This window comes from Zerene cesonia, chromosome 1, assembly GCF_012273895.1.
Source record: "Zerene cesonia ecotype Mississippi chromosome 1, Zerene_cesonia_1.1, whole genome shotgun sequence".
In the NCBI taxonomy this organism is placed as follows: Eukaryota; Metazoa; Arthropoda; class Insecta; order Lepidoptera; family Pieridae; genus Zerene; species Zerene cesonia.
Genome location: NC_052102.1, coordinates 6,028,934 through 6,042,383, shown reverse-complemented (window position 1 = coordinate 6,042,383; position 13,450 = coordinate 6,028,934). Strand labels below are relative to the sequence as shown.

The window sequence follows — 13,450 nt, the reverse complement described above, 5'->3', positions numbered from 1 at the left end:
CCATAAACACTTGCAACACTAGAGGTTTTACAAGTGCTTTGCCGGCCTTTAAACTTGAATGTCCATGTCAAATACCATGGTAACAACAATACATTGAAATTATTAGTTAATGAGTGCAGATTTAATTGACATAAATGTCTTCAAAATAAAATAAAGTAAATCCAAACTTTTTAGACAAGAAGTGTTGAAAATGTATCTATTAAAGTAATCTACAACATTATTTTAAGTTACTTTATGAATAATTCAGCTGCGGTTTGCAGCAAACAGCTATGTTGAAAACTTACCACAGGTGTATTATAGTAAAGTCCAAATATCATGCGTGGTAAAAGTGGAAACACAACATTTTTAAAACATGCAACTTTTCCTCTAAAACTTTTTAAGTCCCAAATGGGATTAACAGTAAAAGCTTTAAAAGCATCTTTGAATGCAGATTCGTAAGTGAAGGTTTCCCAAATAAGTATGTGATTGTCCTTTGAAAATGTTGTTGGGTGGGTTGAATTGACATGCAATGAAGCATATAAGTTAAAGAAATCACAGAAATGGTGATACATATTCACAGCTGAAATTAAAGAAAACCATTTTGATCTCACATAACAAGTATAAAATATTTACAGAGCAAATTTTATTAACTTACTTGCATCTAATTTCATGATGTATGTTGGTTTTTCTATGACAATGTCACATTTGCCATCTTTTATGGGTCTTTCTGGTGTTTTTATAAAATTTACAAATTCAGGTGCCCAGGACTGTAATGCACTCATATGCTCAGCTTCTTTCATTAACCGATCAGAATAAAAATTGCAATGTCCACCTATAATGAAAAAAAAACTTTAGAGTTTATTCTTAGTTTAGTACCAATTGTTATTGGTATATCAAAAGTATTTCTTATATATTAAATAATTGATTTTATAGTGCAATATGATTAACTTTAAGTTTTTCATTCACATTGGTCATTTTATAGAAGTCTTAGGCATTATGTTACATACCAATCTGACCAGGTCCAAGAATATCCATTTTATATCTTAAATTGTTTCCACGTCCAAGAAGGCCCGTAAAGTTGAGCAAGAGATTCCGACCTCTACAGAATCTAAAAAAGAAAAATACTGTTTGATTTTCATTTAATAATAAGTTATTATCTTTTAATACAAGCTTTGTGTAAAACTAGAGTGATTAATAAGCTAGTAAAGCAGATATTTTCATACCTTAAATATTTAGAGCACTCCAGAGAACTGTCATCAGGAATAGAGGCTTCACACATTACCATTAGTTCATCTATTTGCTCTTTTACATAACCTAATAGAAAAATTTAGATTATAAATTCTTATAATTTTAAAATGAATAAAAAGTAAACCAATTTGATGTTGCTTATATAAATATAATTGCCAACGGCGCACAAATCTAAAAACCCGACGTAATATCATCTAAGAAGGAACAGAAACTTTTACCATTTAAATAAAATAGTAAGTAGTCATAAAAATCTTACCAAAATCAGCTTGAGTGTAGAAAGTTTCATATTGAGCTTGTTTTGATTTAACCCAGCCTCTATGATCACCAGGACAACGAGGCCGTACATGATATGAATTTTTTGGATTACAATCTGTTTCATAGCCCCAACAAGCTTTCCTATCTAAAAATGATTTGTATGGGCAATTTCTATCCTTCGAACAAGATTCGGCAATATCAGGAAAAGAATTGAATAAATATACGAAATGTTCAGGAGGAAGATTTAAATCTTTAATATTTATCGAAAAAACATTAACCCAGAACAGAAATAACGTAAACAATTTTGTAATCATGTTCACTTTACTTAATTTAAATCTTATAATATCTACGAAATCACTAATATCACTAGAGACTTGAAATTTATCTAAAATACTTTTCGAAACATAATATGTAATCTTAATATTTGCATTTATATTATAAAAAAATTTTAAACTTCAAGGTTATAAAATTTATATAAAAGCACTCTGTGGTTACTGGTTATTAATGAAAAAGTAAATAGTCTAGAGTTGGTGCAATGAAAGAAGTCCCGTACACAGATAGTACATGGAAATGTTACATTTTTGGCGTGCGTTTCTCAGAGGTATTATATTTGATTGATGTGTAGGGGATTTTAGTAGAAGTCTAGCTTCGAGTTTGTAGGGCCCATCTAGAAAAAAGCATTTTATGTACCAGTATATAAATGCATAATCTGTATATCTATATGTTTGATCAGATTCTTGATTAGAATTTTTGAAAAAAAATTCTTCGCGATAAAAAACTTGATCATTGGATTGAGACAAATTGAAAATACAGGTAATACAAATTAAAATTCAATTGAATGTTTGGTGCGATTGACGAGTCAATTTATTTATTTAAAACATAAAAAAAAATTGTTGAAATTGATATTGTCTCAATTCTTTCTTTTCATCAAAGCGTTATAGGTATATTTAAATTATATATACTAAAAGTAAATAAAAAATATATGAATATGTTAATTTTAAGGTAACAGTTAAAGAGTTTTTTACTTTAACGGTCGAATAAAAAACAAATAGGTAGACGTTTATTGTCTATGAATTTTGCCTTTGTTCTTCGACAGATGTCACTGTAAGTTTCGCGCCTTTTCCGGAAATAAATCCGGCGGGGCTTTCTGGTTTTGGGTACACGTGAACAGCGTCATCCAATCAGCTGGTAAATTTTAAGACCGGCGCCACTTTGTCATCAATGTTGTCCACAGTGATTGTTTAAACTTTTCATAAAACATTCAAATTAAACATATATTGTGACTTTGTTTTGTGATAAGTGGCAAAATCTTAGGGGCTAGGTGTTTTTTATTTGCAGTAGAACGTTGCCTACATCATTTTCTGACCTTCGAAATATCCCAAATTGTCGCCATTTTGACCATGCAAGTTAATTTGTTGTAGTTTATTTGAGTGTTTTACACATAATTATCATCATATATACGTAAATGGATACCTTATTGCATGGAGTACTTCGAAAATGTCACAGAAAAGTAGTGTAGTCAATTTTGTAATACATGACGCTAATGGTTAGTACATGATGCCGCCAAATTTCTCAATGTAATTGCCCAAGTCTTATTAAATGATGTTTACTGCTAGGTTAAAAAATATAATATTGTTACAACCAGGAACCAGTTTAAATCTTGCTCTATAATTGAGAATACTTTTCCTGCCTTTAAAACAATTTGCCTTTAACACATTCAACATAGGATTAAATTATTAAAACTTTTAGGAAAGCCTCAAATGGTTAAGGTAGTGCAAAACTCTATCAATCAACCTCTTACCGAAATAAAAATCAAACAAACCCCTGTGAAAATTTACAAGTTAGCTCAACCAGTAGAAGGAAACATTAAGGCAAGTTCCTGATCTTAATATATAGAAATTCTCAATCAGTAGGAATACAAGGAGAAATTAAATGAAATAATTTACATAATTAACATATGTTCCATTACTTTCTTTTTTTGATTTGTATTGAGCTTAAGTAGTACATCTTTAGTTTCATGTGTTGTTATGCTTATAGGTAGGAATTCCATATGATTCATTAGGGTATCCATAATTCATCATTTTATTGTACAATATTTACTATTCCAAACTAACTGCCAGATGTTTTTGTTCTTTATTATTATTGGCAATATATAGATGTGGAAGTTCAAGTATACATTTTATTTTTACAATGCTGTAAATTTGGCCCTATCTTTTACAGCCTCAAGCCCTTCAACCTATTAAACTTAGTGGCATTAAATGTACATCAGGTATGTTAGCTTATAAATTATGTCACAATATGAACTACAAGCAGTGTATGTAGAAATTTCAAAAGTTGATTTCTTTCAGAAAAAGTAGAAGAATCTCATACTATTTCTTCATTACAAGAAGTTGTTACATCTGTTGATCCTGACTTGAACTTGAAAAAGCCATTGGTGTGTAATTTTCTAATGCTTTAAATAAATTTTGAACAGAGGTGTTTACAAGGGGATAGTTAATTACATTTTCAATATATCCTTCTATAATTATGAATTTTTCTTAATAATTATCAATTTTCAGATAAAAGTACAAAAACCTTTTACTGAAGTAAATTTAGAATTTGTACCTAAATTAGTCCCAATTGTACGTAAAAGTGAATTGATAGTGAAAACAACAGATATCAAACAAAGTGAACCTTTAACTATGTCTCATGCATCCAGAAGGCGACATGATTCAGATAATGATGCCCCAACAGAATAGTGAGTATTATACCATGTTAAGTGTCTGTTGTTCTGACTTATGTAAATATTTTCATTTGGCTGCTTTTTGTGCCACAAATCTTTTTTGTTTTAAGATGTTATTCAGTACTAGCTACTCAGCTAGGCAAAGTCCAGCTTGAACCAAACTGAGAAGTCCCATATGGTGATTATAATAAATTTGTAATGAAAATTATTTGATGTGCATCAATACTATAATCTGATGATCTGACATGTTCAGCACATGGTAAACAAATAGTGGGCATAGCTTAATTGATATTATTTCAGCAACTTTGATAAGAATTCAGAATTTTTTGAAAATAAAATTTGTTTCTTTCGCAGTATTAGGCTATAGATGCTTATGATTAATGCTATTAATAGGGTTAAACATCGTCAATATCTAGTCTAGTAATTTTTTAAATTATCTAATGCAAATTGACCTATATAAAGAACAGTTGAATTTATCCCAAAGTTGTGTACATATACAAAGATAACTAGTATGGTGATAGAACCTGTTTCATTATAAAAATAGTCAAATGGTCATTGATTAAGTTAATAATCTTAATTAAATGTTTCTTTTGACAATTAAAGCACAACAAAAAGGCGTAAGCATGCAGACAAAGTTGGCAAAGGATTAAGGCACTTCTCCATGAAAGTTTGTGAAAAAGTCAGGAATAAAGGTTTTACCTCATACAATGAAGTTGCTGATGAACTTGTCCTGGAATTTGCCACTGGAATACATGGATCATCTGATAGCCAAGTGAGTCATATTTTAATTTACCTTTATATCAATAATCTTTCAATATCTATTGTTGTTTCATGGACAGGATATTAAAGCATTTATAAAATACTAGCTGCACCCGGCAAACGCTGTTCTGCCTTACTCTTATCCTTTAGGGGTATGAAAAATAGATGTTGGCCGATTCTCACACATACCCAATACGCACACAAAATTTCATAAGAATCGGTCCAGCCGTTTCGGAGGAGTTTGGCAACGAAAACTGTGACACGAGAATTTTATATATTAGACTAGCTGCACCCGGCAAACGCTGTTCTGCCTTACTCTTATCATTTAGGGAGATGAAAAATAGATGTTGGCCGATTCTCATAGATACCGGATAAGCAAAAAAAATTACATCAAAATCGGTCAAGCCGTTTCGGAGGAGTATGGCAACGAAAACTGTGACACGAGAATTTTATATATTAGATTATATGATATCGTTTTTAATTCTTGTGTAATATAAATTATACCTATCCCAAAACAATTATTATTTCTTTTACTTACCAATAATTAGTCCAAATATGTAGCTTGGCTTTGTTGCAGCTAAGCTTTGTTTCACTACACCAATAATCTTATGTTACAATGTTACAATAACATATATTACATGGTTTAAATAATTCTAATTTAGGTAAAACCATTCAATACTGCAAATTATAACTGATATGCTCTGATAATTAATTTGTGTAAGATACAATAATTATTATGTTCTCACCATGTTTATTTCATTTATTACTAGCTTTCCACCCGCAGTTTCACATTTATGGACTACAAAATTTTGTACTTCATGAATTTTCGAAAAAGAGGAAGCATAACATTTACACACTTTAGATGCATAAAATTAAGCGTTAAAAATTTACTTGAGGAAACAAGCTATTTAGATATTTCTATTTCATTTTTAAAGACCTATCCAATGACACCCCATTTTGTTACATATTTACTTACAACATGTGTTCCTTCAATTTGGATTTTTAATTTATTTGTTCTTTTTATTAATTCATGCATAGCAGAAATAATTTGGTAAGAAAATGAAGATAAATACTTGATAATTCCATCTTTTTCACATCACAAATTTAACCTAAGCTGAAAGCCTCTTAAGGGAAAATGTTGTGTTTTAATGTAATACAGAGAAACTTAACATTTCAGCAATATGACCAAAAGAATATTCGACGAAGAGTTTATGATGCATTAAATGTTTTGATGGCAATGAATATAATTTCAAAAGATAAAAAGGAAATAAGGTGGCTGGGTCTACCAACTAATTCAATACAAGAATGTACAGCTCTTGAAAAGGAAAAGCAAACAAAATTGGAACAAATTCAAAAGAAAACACAACAGTTACAAGAACTTATATTGCAGGTAAGATATACTTTTCATATGATCTGTATAAAATTTTCAAAAATTTATATAAAATAAATACTTTAGGAAGAGGTTCACTAACTTAATACTTCTGAAATTAAACATAAAATAAAAAAAAACATTCTTATAACATTTACTGAGGTCTCATTATCTATATATATATATATATAAGAAAGTAGTGTTAGTAAAACTATTTATAACTTAAGAACAGATTAACCGATTTTGCTGAAAATATTTTTCTTGTGAGAGGTAGCTTAGAACCAGGAGACGGAAATAGGTAAGTTTTTATCCTGGAAATCCCATGGGAACAAGAACATGTCAGGAAAGCGTTCCTGCCACTATGCGGGCAAAGCCGCGGGCGGGAAGCTAGTATGCTATAAAACTAAGTCTTGTTTACACCTGTTCTTATATCTGAAATATGTCTAACTCAAAAACAAATCTTTATTATTTAAAAATACAAAAAATCATATCATCCCCTTCAGACATGAAATTTATAAGGTCCATATTTTTGCTTGGGGGCAAAAAGATTTTTATCAAGAATTAATTGCTTGTCTGAATAATAATTTTTGTGTAATGTGTTGTATATCTATTTATGAGAGCATGTATATTTTTTCAGCATATATCATTTAAAGGTTTAATAGAAAGGAATAAAGAAGCAGAAAATAAAGGCATAAAACCGTCACCATCATCAGCAATACATTTACCATTTATTGTTGTAAATACAAGTGATAAGGCGCTTATTGATTGTAGTATCTCTAATGATAAGTAAGTATATAGATTAATAACATATTTTAAATTTACTTAAAGTAAAAGTAATAACTAGAAACGAAACTTATCAACTGGATATACTACCCATTGATGTCCAGGATGAATAGTTTTAACTGTGATCACTCTGACTGATAGAGATTTTATATTTTACTAGCTTTCCGTCTGCCGTTTCGCCCGCGTGGAATTTGGTTATATCGCTTTCATCTCCCTATTTCAACTCCTACCATTTTTTTCACGGTAAAAATTATCCTATGTCCTTTCCCAAGTTCAGTTCTACCTATCATACCAAATTAAAAAATTGGTTCAGTGGTATGTGGTAGTGGCATTTATAATATTAGTAGCGATTTTACTGAAATGCTACTTTTTATTAAGTACATTCTTTATTTAATATCTAACCTTGTAGTAGGATTTCCATAAATAAATAGTAGGTATATGAACAATAAATAAGTAGTACAAACTCACTTACGTAAATATCTATAAGAATACATTTGATATGCAATTTATGTGACTTATGACTGTGCTTGAATTTTTTTCACTGTGACCTAAAGAAATAAAGATTAATATGTAATATTATATTGATAATCAGCTATTTTTCAAACAATCTATTATTCAAACTGATCCAGCAAAGCCAATATAATTTACCCTTTTTTCGGTTTGATTAAAAAAAAATATTTTTTATTTCAGGACAGAATATATGTTTAATTTTAATAAGAGGTTCCAGATTCATGACGATATAGATATATTAAAAAGGATGGGTCTCTTATTTGGTATGTTTAATTAATATACCATATTTATCCATGAAACATTTTACTGTAATATCTTGGAAATTGGAAATCAGTTTAAGATCATTACATAAACACACCATTTAAATAAATAAAAAAATTGTGATGATTTTCTTCCAGGTTTAGATAAAGGAGAATGTTCAGAAGAAGATATAGAAAAAGCGAAAAGTATGGTTCCAAAATCGTTAGAATGTTATGTAGAACGTAAGTAAATTGTTATTGGCATAAACAGTATACCTATTGTTTAATATTTATTTAATGACATCTCAAATGAAATATTATTTCTATATATTTTTTTCGCACAAAATAATAACTGAAACAATTATTTAATTGTTGAAAAAAGAATTAGAGCAATAGGATATAAATCTTTTCAACTTGACTTGAGTGATCATAAATAGACATTTTTATTAAACTACAAATGTCGTTTTATCTAGAAGAATCAGCAATTAACGGGCCTTGCTTCGCCGGTGCTACACTTTTCTCTCTTTTGTATACTATTTTATTGAGGTTGTTAATTATTATATTATGAATACCTGTTTAAATATTAAGCAAGGATATATTCTAAAAATGAATAACCCATACAAGATATTAAAACTGTATGGTAAAAAACCCCATAGTGATAAAAAGACCCCATAATAATTTGATTCGTTCTTCTAGTAAAGTAGAAGTAAAGTAAAGGTAAAGAAGTGATCCATAAATTTGGTGGAAAATGTCATTCACCCACTGCATGTTGTTAGCCCATTGAGTACAATTATTATAGCGCAACTTTGCCTCATCACCATTATGCACAGATACATAGTCACTTGGGGTAAACTTAAAGGAGGGTTATTGGAAATAATTATCAATAAAGTTTTAAATATATTTAAAATAAACTTTTAAATTTTTAAACAATGTTCTTTTTATATATATAATATTTATGAAAATTTATTAGATTTAAGTTTTTTAACGTTTTGCAGTTATAGAAAAACAAAATTAGGATATTTTTCCAATTACACTTGTTCAAAATTATTGATTGACCCTATTATCACTACATAGTATAAAGTAGCTTCCCTCATCTTCTCTTATATGAAGGTATGTGTGTATCTTTAAAACTACACAACGGATTTTGATGGAGTTTTATTTAAAAGATAGAGTGATTCAAGGAGAATGTTTACATGTGTAAAACAAATTAAGAGAAGGACTTACGTGCACCTGAAAAGCCGATTATAAAGCAAGGCATTTTTTCCGTATTTTGATACTTAAACCCCCAATTCTTATTTGAGGACAGCAATGCAGTCACTTCCTTGCGAAGTTGGTGCTTATGAGCGGCGTGGTTCGTCTTACACCAGGCGACGCGTCTGCTCGTTGCTAGCCTATACCATAAAACAAGCATATATTGAACTACTCAGTAATTCTTATTATAAGTAATTCTTTTTATAACTAACTCTATACTATATCTATACTTTTTGTACTTTTAGATCAAATTCTTACAAAGTGTTACAGCATGTTGTGTCAAAAATTAGAAGGGACAGTGCCTTTTCCAATAAATGATACTTCTCTATAAGAAGTTGTCTTAATAATGTCCGTTTCCAAACAGCAATTAATTTTAGTAATTTAGTATTTATAAATTTTTCAGAGATGGCAAGGGGTCTCAGCAATAATCTTTCAGATATTCTGGATGAGGAATATTTAGAAGAAGGAGTGGACGATGAAACATTAGGTGAAGCAGATGTTGATGATGATCAGGAAGCTGATGCAAATGAATACAGTGAGGACAGTAGTGATGTTGATGTTTAACGAAGTACTGTTGTTATATTTGGTATGGGATTCAGTTCAACAATATATAATTTTGAATCAGAAGGCGCGTAAAGTGCAGAATTATATAACAGTTAAATTTCATGTTGTATTTTAACATAATATAGGTGTGGAATTTATCATTTTGATAATAATATTTATTTGTCTTAATAATAATAATAAACAGTCAGAAAAGCAATAAAAATTATATATTATATTTGTTATGTTATCCAAGTCCAAATGTTTGACTAGATTTATATAATATGTGTCTGCATGATTAGCTACAACTGCATAAAATTGATATCTTAATTGATAATTGAGAGTCTAACTCAGACAATAAATGGGAATGTGTTTCGGAAAGATAAAATCAAATTTATTTATATACAATGATTTTTTTTTTCGAAAACTAAACAAAATCATCACATCAATACTTAGTTATTCCAACAGCTGCTGATCTAGTGGTTCGCTCGATACTACTTCACGCCGATTCTCTGTAGTGGTGTTGTAACTTAACACTTTCCCTTCACCTTTCACTCCCCCCGGCTCGATGCGTGCATATGCCTTATTGGTTTCCTTATTAAATTTTATCTACCCAAGTTTAAAAATAAATTATTGGCAACACTAAATCCAAGAAGTCGCGCTGAGATTGCCCGCAAAAACTAACCTGATATATATGAAATTACTTTTTTAGAAAAATTATTTATTTCTTGCAGCAGTGCATTATTACCAAATGCTAATATAATGCAAAATTACCTCTCAACTTGCGACTTCTCATATAACACAGCAAACTTAGAAACAACTGTCTTTACACACTTGTTCTAATGAAAAGTTCAGACCCTATCCAAATTAAATTATAGGATTAGCTGTATCTAAGATTAACAACTGTTACAGTTACTGTACTGTACAGAAGCTTATTCAAAAAACAAAAGCTAAACGATTTATAGATATATATTTATAGGTACTTGTAATACTAATTCGATTCTATAGTTGCGAGGCAATGTTATAATGAAAGACAGTTACCCAGTCTGACAGTACAGCCAATGCGCAGTATAAAGAAGCATATAGTAGTACACCGTCTTTGATCTCGTAGTAAAAACCGAATAGGTCTAAAGGCTGGTGCGGTTGCTCAATTCAACTCGATATAAAAAAGTAGTATGTTATTTTTTATTTCTTATTACGATACCTATATTTTAGTTTATAATATTTGTTCATCTTTTATATTCTGCCGTAGCCGGCCAAATATCCTTTTGCTTACCAATCTTTCCATTTTATTGTTGTTAATCCGTTTGTAGAGGCGAAAGTTCAGCAATCGACCTTACGCCTCTGCGAATGTTTATGGGCGGTGATAAGAGCTTACCTAACTAACTTATTAGGTCATCAGCTTTATTGCCAACGATGACAAAAAAAACCGAAACCAAATTTGTTGTGTAATATATATAGAATTTGAACTTACTTTTGAAGAATTAATTTTAAAAGTGATGGGAGAAAAGAAATTGTTTATATTATGTAATAACAATAAATTTACGTTTGTTTGCGTAGTTTTTCGAACGGGTCAAGCACATGTTCATGTAGATTGTATTTTTTTATTTTCATCTCTGTTTCAATAAATTAAGTTGAACACTTGAATTTACATCTACTACCACGGAGATATTATGTTGTATATTACACTTCCAATTATGTCTCTCAACACACAATAAGATATTAAGACTCGCCGTCTACAAGAATTTGGGAATATTGATTTCGTAATGGATGATTTACATTGATTGACTACAAGGGTTGATTTATCGTATGTTGGCAATAAATTAAAAACTAAATTAGTATAAAATTCAAATACTTGTATTTTTCTCAATGTTTAGATAGACCATGAAATTATTGTCAGTTATTTGATGCAGAACTCAAATTTTTTATAAAATAAGCACCTTTATATCCTAATGAGGGGATATAGTGTAGTTTTAACTTTTATTATTGAAATAAAGGTACCTGTTTTATGTGTAAAATTGTATAAATGTTATAAAAGAATAAGAAACAGCAAAGTAGTAAATTTACACTGATGTTGAAACAAATCCATATTTGTTTATATGCATTGGTTGTATAATGTATTATGCCAAAATGCATTATGAAAATAATGCAAGTTTTATCATTTTTACCCTCCATAATAATAATGATGTGGGATTTTTCTAGTTTTAATTAATAATTTTAAGATACCTTATACCTTATTATTTTGAACTCTAAATGCTCAAGTCATTCTTTATGAAATTATATGAATTGTTGTTGACTGTTTCATTTGTAGATTTGTTCTTGTTCATTTTTTATGTTCACAATAGCAAATATAATAACATTTTGGATAAACTTGATCTCAAATGAAATGTAGGACAAACACTTATTGAGGCACAGTATTTTTATGATATTTTTGGGGTATTGACTGAATGCACTAGTTGTTACAATGTACAAGATCAGATGACAAAACATTTTCAGCATATCTATCATTTATAGAATAGAATTTCATGTTAAAAAGTATAAATAAAATAATTAAATATTTGTGTTGTTTAACTCTTGCCCTGAAACATTTGGTTAAAATTTTAAATATTTTATGTACTATTATTTTTGTGTCCCATGATACCACTAACACTAAGCTAAGTGCAAAATTTCATTAATTGATTTCCAATGCTATGTAATAGATATATATGTTATTTTTTATAATTATATATGTATGAAACTTAAAGGATATAAAATGAAATTTACCACATTGGACAAAAGTTTTAATAATCCATATTCTTAATTTATTTTAAAATTGAACACAAGAAGCAAGATTTTCAACAACAATCTGTAATAAAACTAAGTTGAAATGTCTTAACTTCTGCTGTTTAAATTAATAGCTGATGTAAAATAAAGGTTTTTACTATTGTTATTTTAAATCATCATCATCAAACAAATCTTCAAAATCTGAAAATAGAAAAAAATGTCAAATTGTGTGTAATTCTCATAATAATTAAACATTGGTAATGACTTTTAATCTACCTACTATCTATAGGTAGGTTATACTTACACTTAATAAGGAACTTAAAGCCTTTACTTTGACAATTTAAAATTCATTAGGTAATAAAATCATGTCCATCACAAGGTAAACTAATTAAAGTTCAGAATGTGTTATGGCCTATTTATTGCCATAATGCATCATTAGCATTTCCATTAGAGCCATAATAGTCATTTTGTGACGGAAATCTTTTATTTTGACCACAATTAATGAGAATTTTTGGTCACTGAGCATAACTAAATTATGAAAAATGAATAAAAAAAAAGATTTAAAATATTAGTGTGGCTGACTAAAATTTTGAATAATAATTTACTTACTACAAATTTGATAATACTGTACCATTAAAAAAGTCTCCATGTACCGCTTTTTCATTAGCAGCTAAATCCATTAAAAGGTTGGAAGGCCCACCAGCCTAAAAATATCAATCAAGTAAATATACATTTACAATTACAGGAATTTGAGTAGATTGCAATGTTATTTTTCAATAGGTACTGTTTGAGTAGAAGAGAGTGCTCAAAAAAATCCTCTTTGTATATTATTAGAATCCTACTATTCTACTAATATTATAAATGCGAAAGTTTGTAAGGATGTGTGTAATGGTTACTCTTTCACTCAAAACTATGGAGCCGATCGCAATGAAATTTGGTAGGTAGATAGCTGGGCAACTGGAATAACATATAGGCAACTTCTTATCCCGATATTCCTACGGGATACGGACTTACGCGGGTGAAACCGCGGGG

General features: G+C 29.4%; 3 protein-coding genes across 5 annotated transcripts in view; 1 reads left to right on the top strand and 2 right to left on the bottom strand.

Moving 5' to 3' along the window:
- Positions 1-227: 227 nt before the first annotated feature.
- On the bottom strand, positions 228-1,971 carry LOC119828663 (EGF domain-specific O-linked N-acetylglucosamine transferase-like). Its single transcript, XM_038350902.1, has 5 exons — positions 1,484-1,971; positions 1,203-1,293; positions 987-1,087; positions 635-811; positions 228-559 (listed from the first exon to the last, which is right to left on the bottom strand). The coding sequence occupies exons 1-5, from the start codon at positions 1,794-1,796 to the stop codon at positions 228-230; spliced, it is 1,014 nt and encodes a 337-aa protein (XP_038206830.1). The 5' UTR covers positions 1,797-1,971.
- Positions 1,972-2,621: 650 nt separating this feature from the next.
- LOC119828983 (transcription factor Dp-1) lies at positions 2,622-10,076 on the top strand. Of its 3 annotated transcripts, none has more exons than XM_038351337.1 (11): positions 2,622-3,028; positions 3,232-3,353; positions 3,703-3,751; positions 3,831-3,916; positions 4,041-4,219; positions 4,808-4,976; positions 6,156-6,353; positions 6,970-7,118; positions 7,806-7,888; positions 8,024-8,107; positions 9,519-10,076. In XM_038351337.1, exons 1-11 carry the CDS (start codon positions 2,980-2,982, stop codon positions 9,677-9,679), a joined length of 1,329 nt encoding a protein of 442 aa, XP_038207265.1. In that variant the 5' UTR covers positions 2,622-2,979; the 3' UTR covers positions 9,680-10,076. The 3 variants fall into 3 exon arrangements, with proteins under 3 accessions (XP_038207265.1, XP_038207259.1, XP_038207272.1); XM_038351331.1 differs by having other exon boundaries at positions 6,141-6,353; XM_038351344.1 differs by lacking the exon at positions 3,232-3,353 and having other exon boundaries at positions 6,141-6,353.
- Positions 10,077-12,422: 2,346 nt separating this feature from the next.
- LOC119829005 (COP9 signalosome complex subunit 9) overlaps positions 12,423-13,450 on the bottom strand; it is a 17,235-nt gene continuing 16,207 nt past the window's right edge. The window contains exons 3-4 of the mRNA XM_038351356.1: positions 13,050-13,122; positions 12,423-12,619 (exon numbers count right to left, since the gene is read on the bottom strand). Coding sequence (XP_038207284.1) covers positions 12,582-12,619; positions 13,050-13,122 — 111 coding nt within the window. The 3' untranslated portion in view covers positions 12,423-12,581. The remainder of the gene's footprint in view (positions 12,620-13,049; positions 13,123-13,450) is intronic.